The sequence below is a fragment of the Rutidosis leptorrhynchoides genome, chromosome 4, assembly GCF_046630445.1.
Source record: "Rutidosis leptorrhynchoides isolate AG116_Rl617_1_P2 chromosome 4, CSIRO_AGI_Rlap_v1, whole genome shotgun sequence".
Lineage (NCBI taxonomy): Eukaryota > Viridiplantae > Streptophyta > Magnoliopsida > Asterales > Asteraceae > Rutidosis > Rutidosis leptorrhynchoides.
In genome coordinates, this window is record NC_092336.1 from 64,510,445 (window position 1) to 64,523,516 (window position 13,072).

Here is a 13,072-nt window from a genome sequence, read left to right on the forward strand (position 1 = left end):
TGTCCATTTTTTATTTTTTATTTTTTAAATTGAAATTTAAATATTGTATTTAACTAATTTAATATAAAAACAAAATAATCGATTAAAATTCTTAAAATAAACTAATACATTAATTAAAATTCATAAAATAAACCATTACATTTATTAAAATTCATAAAATAAACTAATACGTAATAAAATTCATAGGTCGTCACGAAGATCCCACAAACGTTCAACCAAATCAGATCGTATGCCTTCATGCACTTCTCTATAACGTAACTCCCTCGTTCTTCTTGCTCGAGCGTCGCACCTATCGATTCACGTACGTTGTATATGTTGGACGGGCTCAACTACCCAATCATTCTCAGCAAGGTTGCATCCATTGTCTTCGATAATGATGTTGTGTATCACGATGCATGTGTACATTAGTTGTCTCATTATATTCACCTCGTAAGCTCGTGCGGGTTGCTGAAGAATATGCCAACGGCCTTGAAGGATCCCAAACGTTCTTTCAACATCTTTGTGAGCACTCGCTTGTTTCTTTGTAAAGTAAGTACGTTTTTCGTCAACGGCACTTGAAAATCCCTTAACAAATGCCGCCCAAGTTGGGTAAATGCCGTCAGCTAAATAATACCACCTGCTATAATGAACCCCGTTTATTTCATAAGGAACGTCCGGCATTTCCTCATTAAGCATTGAGTTGAACAAATCACTAGTGTTTAGCACATTAATATCGTTATTTGAACCCGCTACACCAAAATACGCATGCCAAATCCAATTATCATACGAGGCGACCGCTTCAACCATGAATCCTTTCATGACCTTCATACAAACGATGAATGTCGTGCAAAGTAGGCTCTCTTAGGTACACGTTAGCATACAAATCAATGATACACCTACAAAAGTTATGTAGAGATTCCCGAGCAACTCGTTCGGACATTTGAAGATACTCATCCAACGCATCCGGTGTATAACCGTATGCTAGCTGACGTAGCGCGGCTGTCATCTTCAAATGTGGCCTAATACTCCACTTACCACATGAATCTTTTCTTCGATGAAACCATCTAAAATAATACGGCAATGGATTTGCTGCGTAGCTTAGGATATCATTCATAATCCTAAGAAAAACACGTCGCCGCATTCGAAATCTTCGTTTGAAATTATCAGCCGAATATTTGCAACCCTCGTTAAAATAATCGTCCATCAAACGATCATGTGCTTCATAATGATTTCGACGTATATAACGACGTGAGTTAACTTCTTCTTCATCGGATAAATTTTCAATTACGTTTATTGTGTACTTCGTGAACGAGTCGCCGGAAGAACTCGAAGAAGACGACATATTTTGGGAAAAAGATAAAAAAAATTGATGAATAAAGATATAAAGTGGTGAAAGGTGAATAATGAGTGTGTGTCTGTTAAAATGTAGTGTTATTTATAGTGTAAAAAGGAAAGAAGAAAAAAAACCCAAAACTAGCCGTTAAACGGCTAGTTTTTTCAAAAAATCAAACATTTCATCCGTTGCCACCAGCGTCGGTTTGTGGAGGTTGAAAATCGACGGCAGGATCGACGCCGTGCCGGTGTCGACCGACCGTCGATCCCGGCGTCGATTTGGGGTTGACGGTCGATTTTAACATGGACACCGAGAGCTCTAAATGGTGGCATTCCCTTGCCAATTTTTTTTTACTATGTATTAATCAATTAATTAAGGTGGGTCCATGTAATGGTGAGGAGTTATTTCATGGACATTATTGAAATGTGATAAGTTAGTGATAAAGATAACATACTCAGATGATGCTGATGATCCCGGGTACCGTCGATCGGGTTCAGGTTTTCGTTCGAACGTGTGTGTTACGTGCAAATGATGAAGGTTTTGAAATAGATGATCTACTGATGCCCAAAATCGCCGTTAAAAAAATTGAAATTAAAAGAAAAACCCAAATCTTCACGGATACATTCTTTTTGGTCGGGTGGGTGTCCTTTAAGTGTGATCCCATGGCGTCACATTCTTAAACCTCACCTCGATCTGTCTCTTTCTATTCTATCTCTAATCTCTCGGGTCATGACCTAATCACCTAAAAAGCATGGAGAAAATATTACTAGTATATATGTGTCATTTATATATACACTAAATAAATTATTACTAATTATACATATATAATTATATATTGATCTCATGTGGTCTCTATCAGTAGCTGGTGGCGGATGGTGGAGCATTAGTATTAGAAAATATTAATTAATTAATAATTAATACTTTAATACTATTAATATAATAATATGACCACCACCTTTTTCCGCATCATCTTCCTCCATTTTTTTAGCAGGAAGCTTTTACAGCAATCTAGCTAGCTCTTCATATCTTCACATTTACAAAAATATAACTACTCTATATTAAGTAAGATATACGAGTATATTATATACCATATATTATAATCATCATCATCATTTTGCTTTATGTTCTTCAAACAAAATATAAACATTAGTTTTTTGTGACTTTTTTTTTTTGTCATTAGGTTTAATTTCAGTGGGATCTGATGTCATTTGAGACAGCAAAAGAACAAACTTCTTTTCACTTCAATTCCCAAGGAGATTAAAATTCTTTTGGGTCCCAAACATTCCTTTTGCTATTTGCTTTTTATTTCTTTTTTTGTCTCCTTTGCTTGCTTATTAATTGAACAAGCTAAGAAGGGATCTTATATTAAAAGAAAACTCTCTCTCTCTCTCTCTCTCTCTCTCTCTCTCTCTCTCTCTCTCTCTCTCTCACACACACACACACACACACTACTCTGTCTCTGATCATCTTCCACTTGTTGAAGAACTACAAGATCCATTGGGATCAAAAAGAAACAATCTCAAAGGTCTAACTAATTTTCTATGTTTTATCTTCTTCCTAACCTTCTTTATAGTACGTGTTTTGTTTTGGTTAAGGTTTGGTAATATAATTTAAGCTTTTTCATGGTTATATATCAATCACATGATCTGATATATTCTTTCACTTTATGTTTCAGTTAGTTATTGGTTTACATACATATATTAAACAAGCAAACAGATTTGATTGATATTAGTATATGTTTAAACCTAAACAACTTTGTAGTTGGACATTTTATGCATCACAAGATAATGATATTTGTTTTTTCTTTTACTTTTTCTATTTTCTATTTTCTGGTGCTTCTTTTCTTCATTGAGCTTATTCTTTTGTAATTCTGTGATGAGATTTAATTTTTAGCTACATCATTAAAGGCGGACGATGATGAAATGAATTGAAGGACTTTGATCTTGATTGCCTCCTTGCAGTTGTATATGTGTTTATTTTGATGCCTTTTGTATATATGTCAAGGACACCAAGTTGTATTCTTTTAATTATGCATCATCATCATCATCATCATCATCATAAGGTATTTGCTTTTGTTGAGTGGTTCAAAACTTGAGTGACTTTCATCCAGAAAAAGCAAACTTGAGTAGTTTTTATCTTGATCATCAAGGCACAAAAATGGTGCTTCTCTCTAGCTCGAGAATGCATGGCAAAAACATAATCCACAAATTGTATTTCATTTTTTTTTTCACATCATTCGCATTCTATCCTGCACATTTTTTCCCCCTCCTATCTTGTTTTTCTATTTCTTCTTATAGATTAGCAATATTTTTTGCATAAAAAAGAATGCACCAATTAAACCAATTTTGTGCCTTTTTAACAGATAAAAATACCTATTTGAATTCTGATGATTAGAATTATATGAAACCTCCTTTGAAATCCATGAAGAAATTGTATGCAAAGATTTTGTTTTTTCAACCCCGGCAAAAAAATGACATCCTTAATCATGTGTATTAAAATCTATATGCCAAATATGTGGCTTGATGTTAGTGTGAAGAGTAATGACTTTTTGAGTTATATTCAATTCCCCAAGGGGCTAAATTAGAGTTCAAATTGAGAACTGTTTTATGCAGACTATGTTAAGGTTTATATTGAAAATTCGTAAATTATAGACTATTAGATTCTCTTCAATTCTCTTCATAAAATTACCTTTTCTAAACATGTTTCTTGGGTCTGTCCATGCATTATATTTAGAAATGCCTCTATTAACAAGAATTTTTTTAGCTAACTTTTGTGTGTTGATTTAAGCTAATTGTGAAATTGATACATGTTTGATATTCATTATATGCCATTAGCTAGTCCAAGAACACTAACTGAATAATTTTAAAATGGTTACTTCTTATGGAACTCATATAAATCAGGATTTGCAGTGGCTGTTACCTAAATGTTAATTAAGTTGCTAGAATGATGAGACAACATATGTTACTGTCACTCTAGCATCTAACACATTTCCCAAAAGGAGTAAGCATTCATACATGGTTAATTGTTAGGAATGATTTTGTAATCTTCAAGCTTCTTACTTAAATAGTCTTTTGCTATTCAAAGAAAAGGAAAAAAAATAAAGAAGGTATAGGGAACGCTTTAAGACGAATCTGCTGAATCTCCTTCCATATCTTCACCTCCATGCAGTACATAAGATATGTATTGGTCCATTTTCAGTTGAGTTTGCAATGTAGTGATTGATAGATACAGATACTATGCATGTACTATATATATGCAAATGGAACAAATAGGAAGTGTTTAATTGCTTTTATCTCTATGCCCTTCTAGCTATTTAAGTGAGAAGTTTTATCTCATACTAGTTGAAAATTTGGCATTAAAGCAACTGCAATATTGTCTTTTTATTCTACTTGTATGACATATCAATATTGCGAATCAGACGAGCTTTTCGATACATGCTAATTGAGACTATATATATCGACCGAATACATAACCTATCTTTTTTCAATTGTATATGTACAATTACTGACAATTATACATTTGAATATGTATTGCAGATTGTAGATCATCCTAACTTTGAGAGTATGGATACTCTTACACATGTTCCCCCTGGTTTTAGATTCCACCCAACGGATGAAGAACTCGTAGATTACTACCTAAGGAAAAAGATTGCATCCAAAAGAATCGATCTTGATGTTATTAAAGATGTTGATCTCTACAGAATTGAACCATGGGATCTTCAAGGTATAAAATAAAGCTCTGAAATTTGCATTGATTAACTTAAGAATGCATTACTCATCTCATGTATTCATGGATGTAACATTTAACTGCAATGTCTTAGTCACTTATGCTATCATGATTAACCTAAAATAATTTTTATTTAATTAAAGTATCTTTTTTTTTTTTGTCTGTTTTTATGTTATCTTGACAGAATTATGCAAGCTAGGAACTGAAGAGCAAAATGAGTGGTACTTTTTTAGCCACAAGGACAAAAAATATCCAACGGGAACTCGAACTAATAGGGCTACAAAAGTTGGCTTTTGGAAAGCTACCGGAAGAGACAAGTCCATATACTCGAAGCATAATCTTGTTGGTATGAGAAAGACGTTGGTCTTTTATAAGGGCCGAGCTCCTAATGGACAGAAATCCGATTGGATCATGCATGAGTATAGGCTAGAAACAAATGAAAATGCGATGACTCAGGCAAGTACATAGCATCTTTTGTCACCTTAGTCTAGTATCAAAGAAACAAATTTGTTCTTATATTATTTAAAGGATTTTTGCTAACGACGGCCCTAGGACTATACTGACGCTAACATGAAGAAAAAACATGTATCTGGTGGTTACTTGGTGGTTACTGTTGACTTTTTTATCCTAGTTATCAAGCTGTACAAACATTTTTGCACGTTAACGACAACCATAAGGGATGTCGTTAGGAAAATCCTCATTTAAATTATTATTTTTATCGATCTTTTTCTTCTTATATATAAAAAGAAAGTCATAAATATGTCATCTTTTGTGAAGATATTAAATATTGAGCTAATTTTAATGAGTCCGTAACTCTGATTTTAATTTTTGATTTGAATAACGATGTTATAATTTTTTTATTTTGCTCTAAACGCATGAAATAAATTTTATTGATGCATAAACGTGAGTACTACTTAGGCCTTTCGAGATATAGTGTGCTTTGGTACGTCAGCTAGCTAATTCACGTTTTACGTTTAATTTATTCGCTATAGGAAGAAGGATGGGTAGTATGCAGAGTATTCAAGAAGCGAATAACAAGTGTACGTAGAATGGATGAACACGATTCTATGTGTAACTGGTACGAAGATCAAGTTTCTTTCATGCCTGATAATTATGAATCCCCAACTGATCAAGTTTCTCATCCTTACACTTCAAATACTTCATACCACCATCAACTGAATCGAAAAGCAGAACTAGATCAAATTATGCATTACAACTTGCCTCATGAGCACTCATTCCTTCAGCTTCCTCACTTAGAATCTCTCAAATATCAACAGTCGCACATCAACTTGCTTTATGGTAATAATAATAATAGTGACATTAATAATAATAATGATGGTGAACAAGATCTTCAAGTGACTGATTGGCGAGTGCTCGATAAATTTGTTGCTTCTCAGCTTAGTAATGATCAAGATGCAGTAGTAGCCAAGGAAAACAATTATTTGAATCCTTCTACATCATCAATTCAAATGGGTGATCAACAGATGAACATGCTTTTAAGTGATTCTAAGAGCGAGGAAATCGCTTCAGAAGGCGCCTCAATATCCACATCCACTTGCCAGAATGATATGTGGAAGTAATTAATCAATTCATTAAGGGAAAAATGAGACATACCATTATGATGAATAGATTCTATTGTAATAATATTAAATTGTTGAACTAATTTTTGTACATAATAAAACTTATAATGATAATGATGAAGCAGTTTTATCAATTTGTTGTGATAAGTTATGCTATAGATAGAAAATAATTTCCAAATTTATTTTTCAAGACAAACTAACAAGGGAAAGAATGCCTTTTTAGCTTCCCCGCCGAGCTTGATGTTTGTGTGTTATTCCTATCTATGGATAAAACCGATAATAAAACTGTAACAGAAGTTGGTTAGCTTCATGTTTCAACCGGCCAGTTATGCGTAAGTAGTCATATTTTTTATGTAATATGTCTCCTGTAACTTATCTTCCTTATTCTAAACCTATACTCAGTTTTTAAGACAGTATTGCCATTAAAATATAAAACATAAGACAACATCAAGATCCAGAATAAGTACTTAAATATTAATTAAATTAATTAACCAAGAACTTCAATTATGGCATCTTCTTGGTGTTGTAGATCGATTAACCCATGCAACATGTCCTACATATAAGGACATGAGTTCCCTAAGGGAGGTTCCTTAATTATATGCATACATAATTTTTTCTACTTTTGATGTGGGATGGTTTGTATCTTTTTATAACCGATTAACTCCAACAGGTGTGGATTAAAAGAACCTGGAAGCAATATTTTATAATCTTTAAAACCTATAGATTGGTTTACACTACAAGAAAATGATGAATTAGAGACGACACTTTTAGGGACGACATCCAGTCGTCCCCAAAAGAAAGGAAAACGACAAAAAATGTCCCAGCTTTTTCTGAAACGTTTGACCAGTTTTGTTGGGACGACATTTAGGGACGACATGTCGTCCCCAAAGAAATTACCTTTTTTATTTATTTTATTTCGTCAAAACTGGCTCCAAAAAGTGAAAAAATTCCCGCCAAAACTTTTAGGGACGACATGTCGTCCCTAATAGTCGTCCCAAGGAAAAAATTATTATTTAATTGTTTTTTGGAGCAGAAATATTTTAGCTCCAAAAGTGAGAAATTTTTGCGCCGTTTCTTTGGGGACGACATGTCGTCCCGAAAACTTTTAGGGACGACAATTTGGTCAGATTTTCTCTTATTTAAGCACATAATTATCTCAAACATTACTCACACTTTTAACACACTAAAAACACATCGAAAATGTTGACCCTTGCACCGATGATCGTCTCATTGGAAGTGTATTACGGAAGTGAATTCCGTAATGAAATTAGAGTTTACGATTATGCCCGTAGTTCTCAGTCTATATTCAGAGAAATTGACGTTCGCCACGCAAGTTTAGAGGACCTGTTTTGCTTTTTGAAAGAAATGGTTCCGTTCGAACACACGAACGTGTTGTATTACGAAGATGACTATGTTCCGGAATTGTCCGCTACATATCTCCGCAGCGAAGAGCAGTAGAACGGTATAAAAGAGACACTGAACTGGCGTTCCAATCGCATTTCTCTTTATTTAGTTTTCGAAGATTAAGAAATGTATTTTAATTTCCGTCAACTAAACTGTTAAGTTTAGTTAAGTTTGGTATTATTAGTATCGTTTTTATGTTGTATCGTTTGTGTTATTGTCATTTTCTAGTTTTCAAGTATTGATTGTATCGTTTTATAAGATATGTTGAATGAAATTGTCATTTTTTTAAGTTTACTATAGTTAACATCGGACAAACGACAAACATTCAATCGAATATTATACAAATATTGTGAATTAAAACACTCCAAATGACAAACATTAAATAAAGGTCATACAATGTTACTGAATTAAACACAAACTTCAACGGAAATTATTAAATGATGATCTTAAAAAGCTACCCAAACTAGATCACACTACTAACGGCGACGACGAGGATGGCTACAAGCATCCGACCTAGTAAACGATTCATAAACGCTCCATATGGAAGAGATCTTTTTGAGTTATAAAGACCATTCATTCGGGAAGCGACTAAATGAGCATTATTAACTCTACCGTACTTAACGTACTATGGTCCTATATGGAACAGCAGTACGGCATAGAAGTGCCCTACTTTCATATTTTGGAATAAATTCAGGAAGAGCTTGAAGTTCAAAACCGGGATGATATATATTTCTACCATCAAATGGAACGCCCAATGGTGTAATGTTGGTTTCCCGCCCAAAGGTTTCACGCCCAAAGTTTTCCCGCCCAAAGGGTCCCATCAAATGTAATAACGTTTAAGCTTTAATTATAATTTTGTTTTTAAATTTAAGTGACCTTATGGTTATGTTTGTATTTAAGCTTTAATTAAGGTTTCGTATTACTATTTTGATGATGAGGTGTTAAATATCGAATTGTATTAATGACTGGAGAGATGCTACCATAATTAATTTGAGCAGAGTAACATTAATGCATCAAGTGTTGTGAAATAAATGATCTTGTCTACGTATTTATAGATGTTATGAGGGAATGGTGATGTGGCATATGTCCCTTTCATTGTTGTAACAAACTTTTTCAATCCCGAGGGGTGACGTGGCACATGTCCCTTTCATGGGAATAATCGAGCAGATCTTAACAAACTTTCCTAGATTCATGAGCTGATGTGGCATGCACCTTGTTTGTGTGTTTGTTCCGGGATCAAGTACTCGTTCTGGGACAGTGCACTCATTTCAGTGTGAAGTGTCTGCTCCGGGACATCGCACTTGCCCCGGGACAGGTTTTTGTCTCGGGACATTATCCTTGGTCGGAATACTAAGCCGGGAAGTTGTGATAATTCCGGCAGTGTGGTGGCCCCGACTAGGTCATTACGGGTGAATGCCTTGATTAGTCGGGAGGGGTTTTGCTTCGTATTCACTCCGAGTATTTCTTCACAGTGTCTGCCATGATCTGGGCAGAATAGTTGTCGGGGGGCTTATTTGTGTTAATATAGTTTGTCTTCTTAATGCCCTTTGCATTCGCCTAGATGATGCCGGTAGCGTGTACGCTTAACCGAGCTGGATTTTATATGGTATTCCCATCTAGCCGTTGTCCGACGTGGTCCCTCCCAGGTACATGCATAAGTAACCTTGTATGGAACACAAGTACGGCATATAAGTATGGTCATTTCATGTGGTACGATACCCTCGGAAAGATCTTGAATGTCTTCACCGGGATAATAGATATTTATACCATCAAATGGAACGCCCAATAGTGCACCGAATTCTTGAAGAGTATACTCATATGGAACGTCAAAGATTCGAAACCTCACTGTTTGTTCATTAATGAATTGAAAGTTTGAATAGAAGTGATAGACGAGTAGAGGAAACGAGTACTTATTAACCCGAATGAAAGGAAGTCAACCCATTCTTTCAAATTCTTGCTCGATTTCTGGAAGATCTTGTAGATTGAACTCACAACCTTCACTAATAGGTCTGGTTGGATTTCTTGGTGGTGCATATGGATTATGAGGGTGTGATATTGCTCCAACTATATATGCTTTATTCCGCAATATTGCCCTCATTTTATTCGGTTTTGATGATAGTTGGGCCCAAAAGTTGTTTTTCTTGCGCCAAAGTGTCGACTCAAGGCAAAAAGCCTAACTTGGTGTAAAATTGACCAAGTCTTGCTCAAAAGTTGCAAAGAAAATGTCAAGCGTAGGAATCAGCTTAAAAAGCGCCGCTCCTTGTAAAGGAGCGCCGCTATCGAAGGTCCAAAACGTCGTTCCTAATGGAAAAGCGGCACTCTCATGCATGATTTGGCTCCATTTTTCATCAGTGAGCAGAAGCGCCGTTCCTATCTGCCAAATGCGTCGCTCCTGCCAAGCCAAAAGCGCCGCACCAAATCTAAAAGTGATATCAAATTGGGTAAAACAAGGGCAATCCAAGTATAGAGAGGATTAGATAAGTGAACACTCTTTGTCTTATTGATTAAATCTCAATTTCTTAGTTATTTGTTACTTGTGCTAGTTAAGTTTAAGTTTGTTTAATTGAAAAGGTTTAGCTGTTAGTTAAAAGCTCTCGCAGAACCCCCAATCAAACAAACCCCTAGGATAACTATTAATTTCAAGTATTCAACTTACACCGCTCTCTTGGGACGAACTTGATAAGAATACTTACATTAAGAGCTATAATAACCGGGTTTTAAGTGCTCGATAGTTGTGCGTGCTTATTTGTAATATTTGAATCTTGTATAAATTTTGAGGGTTAAAGATGTATTGTTCCCCATACACATCAGGGTGATTCATGGTGTTAATATTAAGAAAGACTTACTTGAATGTGTAAATAGAAGAAACAAAACTGGGTATAAATGGAAGGTGATTTCTCACCAAAAGTTAATTAGCGCCAAAAAATTGCCCGCCCAAAGTTTCCCACCAAATATAACGGGGTTTAATTAGGGTGTAATTAGGGTTTATAGTTTAATTAGCGCTTGATAGTTTAATTATGTCTTGATAGTTTAATTAGGGCTAAAGTTTTTCGCCAAACCGGATCATTTAGGGGTTGTTGCAGTCACGACTTAGATTATGATTTAATTAGGGTTTAATTATGATTTAATTTGTATAATTTATAAGTAATTACAAAAAATATTTAAGTGATTAAAAAATTTGAATGTTAAATTAATAATTATATATGTTAAATAATAAATATATAAAATTAATAATTATAAATAGAGTTTTAAATAATAAATATTTATAGAAGTAAATATAAATAAAATTGTATATAATTAAATATTTTATAAAATATTAAGTTTATAAAAATTTTAAAAAGTAAAATTAATAAACATATATGTTAAATAATAAATATATATGTTAAATAATATATATATATGTTAAAAAATAAACAAATGTTAAAAAATTCAAAAAATTCGTGAAAAAAATGGCGGAACCCAAAATTTTCCCTCCACACTAATCAGGGACGACATGTCGTCCCTGTATGTCGTCCCTAATGAACTAACCTGCTAAAACCAGATCCATCCACCACTTTACTCATTTTACACCGCATCTCTCTCAAATATAGCGAAACTTCGGCGATTTGCAGTGATTTCAGGTATAAAAACACCAAATTAAAGCTTTTCTTCCATCTTTAATCACTAACAATTATGTTCTTCATATTTTTCTTTCAAAATTAAAGTTTATTGTTTTGAGTTTGTTAAGATCCGAATTTAATTGCTGCGATTTCAGGTTCAAAGAACACCAATTCCAACCATTTCTTGCATCTTTAAACACTAAAAAGGTATGTTCTTCATTTATTTTTCAAATTAAAATTTTGGTATTTTGGTTGCTTTAAATCCAATAATTGTGGTTGTGTTTTGGAAGATTGTTGTATTTGATTATGTTTAGGTAAATGATTTTCATGCTTTAATTATTATTTTGCTGTTGTTTGATGATTTTATGAAATTTTTGTTGATTAAATCCGAATTTTGTTATAAAAGTTGTAGTTTTTGTTATGAAATTATCAAGAACATGTTGATTAAGCTTTGTTGATTAAATCCGAATTTTGTTATAAAGTTGTATAAGTATAAATGTTATTGTTTATGTTTATGTTTATGCTTATGCTTATTGTTTTATGTGTATACGAAGGTTTGGAACACTTAAACTAGGTTGCATTTGATGTTCAAATTGTAGTATTTCCTTTTATGCAAAGTGGGTATTGTCCTCTGCTTCAAAATTTGCCATTTGGGGAAACATTAACATACATACATGAACTTTGAATCAATTGTATGTATGTTTATGACTAATTAGCACATGGTCAACACTTTCTTTCTCACAAGAATAAATTGAACATAAGTGATTCACCATTCAAACAGAACATATCTCACTATTGACACTAATACTTTTTGCTATTATTGTTTCTTTCTAGATAAGAATTATGGAAAGTGATAAACATTCAATTAATCATCTTAAGTATAATTTTGAATATGTATACCAAAAACGCTACTGTGTCTATACATGTGCTATCTTAGAACGATGAAGTTGAACCAACAAAATAAAATTAAGATGCATTGCATCGTTCTGAAGATACATGTTCATGAAAGGCAAAAGCAATCATACTTGTATGTAAATAAATATTTATGTGGGGCTTGCACAATATTGTATGAAATTGGCATTTTTAAATGTTTCAAAATTCATGCATTTATTTAGATCGTTAAAAAGAAAAAAAGAAAAAAAATCATTCACATACATTTGTTGCTGTATTTGTGAAACATCAATTGGGAATTTAACATTTTACTCTTCGTAAATATGTATATAAGTATACTTATGTATGTTTATGTACGTAACTATAAGTATACTTATGTATGTTTATGTTTCTATACTTGTCATTGTCATATATACACATACATACAGTGTATAGTTGTTAAAAAAAGAAAAAAATATAAGTATATATATATATATATATATATATATATATATATATATATATATCAATATCAATGTTCTATTGACTTATTTGTATTTATGCAGATGTATAAGTTTTAG

At 33.3% G+C, this 13,072-nt stretch overlaps 2 protein-coding genes across 2 annotated transcripts; one reads left to right on the forward strand and one right to left on the reverse strand.

Annotated features, from left to right (window-relative positions):
• Positions 1 to 297: 297 nt before the first annotated feature.
• Positions 298 to 1,321, reverse strand: LOC139840691 (uncharacterized). Its single transcript, XM_071830941.1, has 2 exons — positions 908 to 1,321; positions 298 to 801 (listed from the first exon to the last, which is right to left on the reverse strand). The coding sequence occupies exons 1-2, from the start codon at positions 1,319 to 1,321 to the stop codon at positions 298 to 300; spliced, it is 918 nt and encodes a 305-aa protein (XP_071687042.1).
• Positions 1,322 to 4,875: 3,554 nt separating this feature from the next.
• On the forward strand, positions 4,876 to 6,618 carry LOC139843359 (NAC domain-containing protein 7-like). The gene is made up of 3 exons (XM_071833441.1): positions 4,876 to 5,035; positions 5,223 to 5,494; positions 6,031 to 6,618. Exons 1-3 carry the CDS (start codon positions 4,876 to 4,878, stop codon positions 6,616 to 6,618), a joined length of 1,020 nt encoding a protein of 339 aa, XP_071689542.1.
• Positions 6,619 to 13,072: the final 6,454 nt, after the last annotated feature.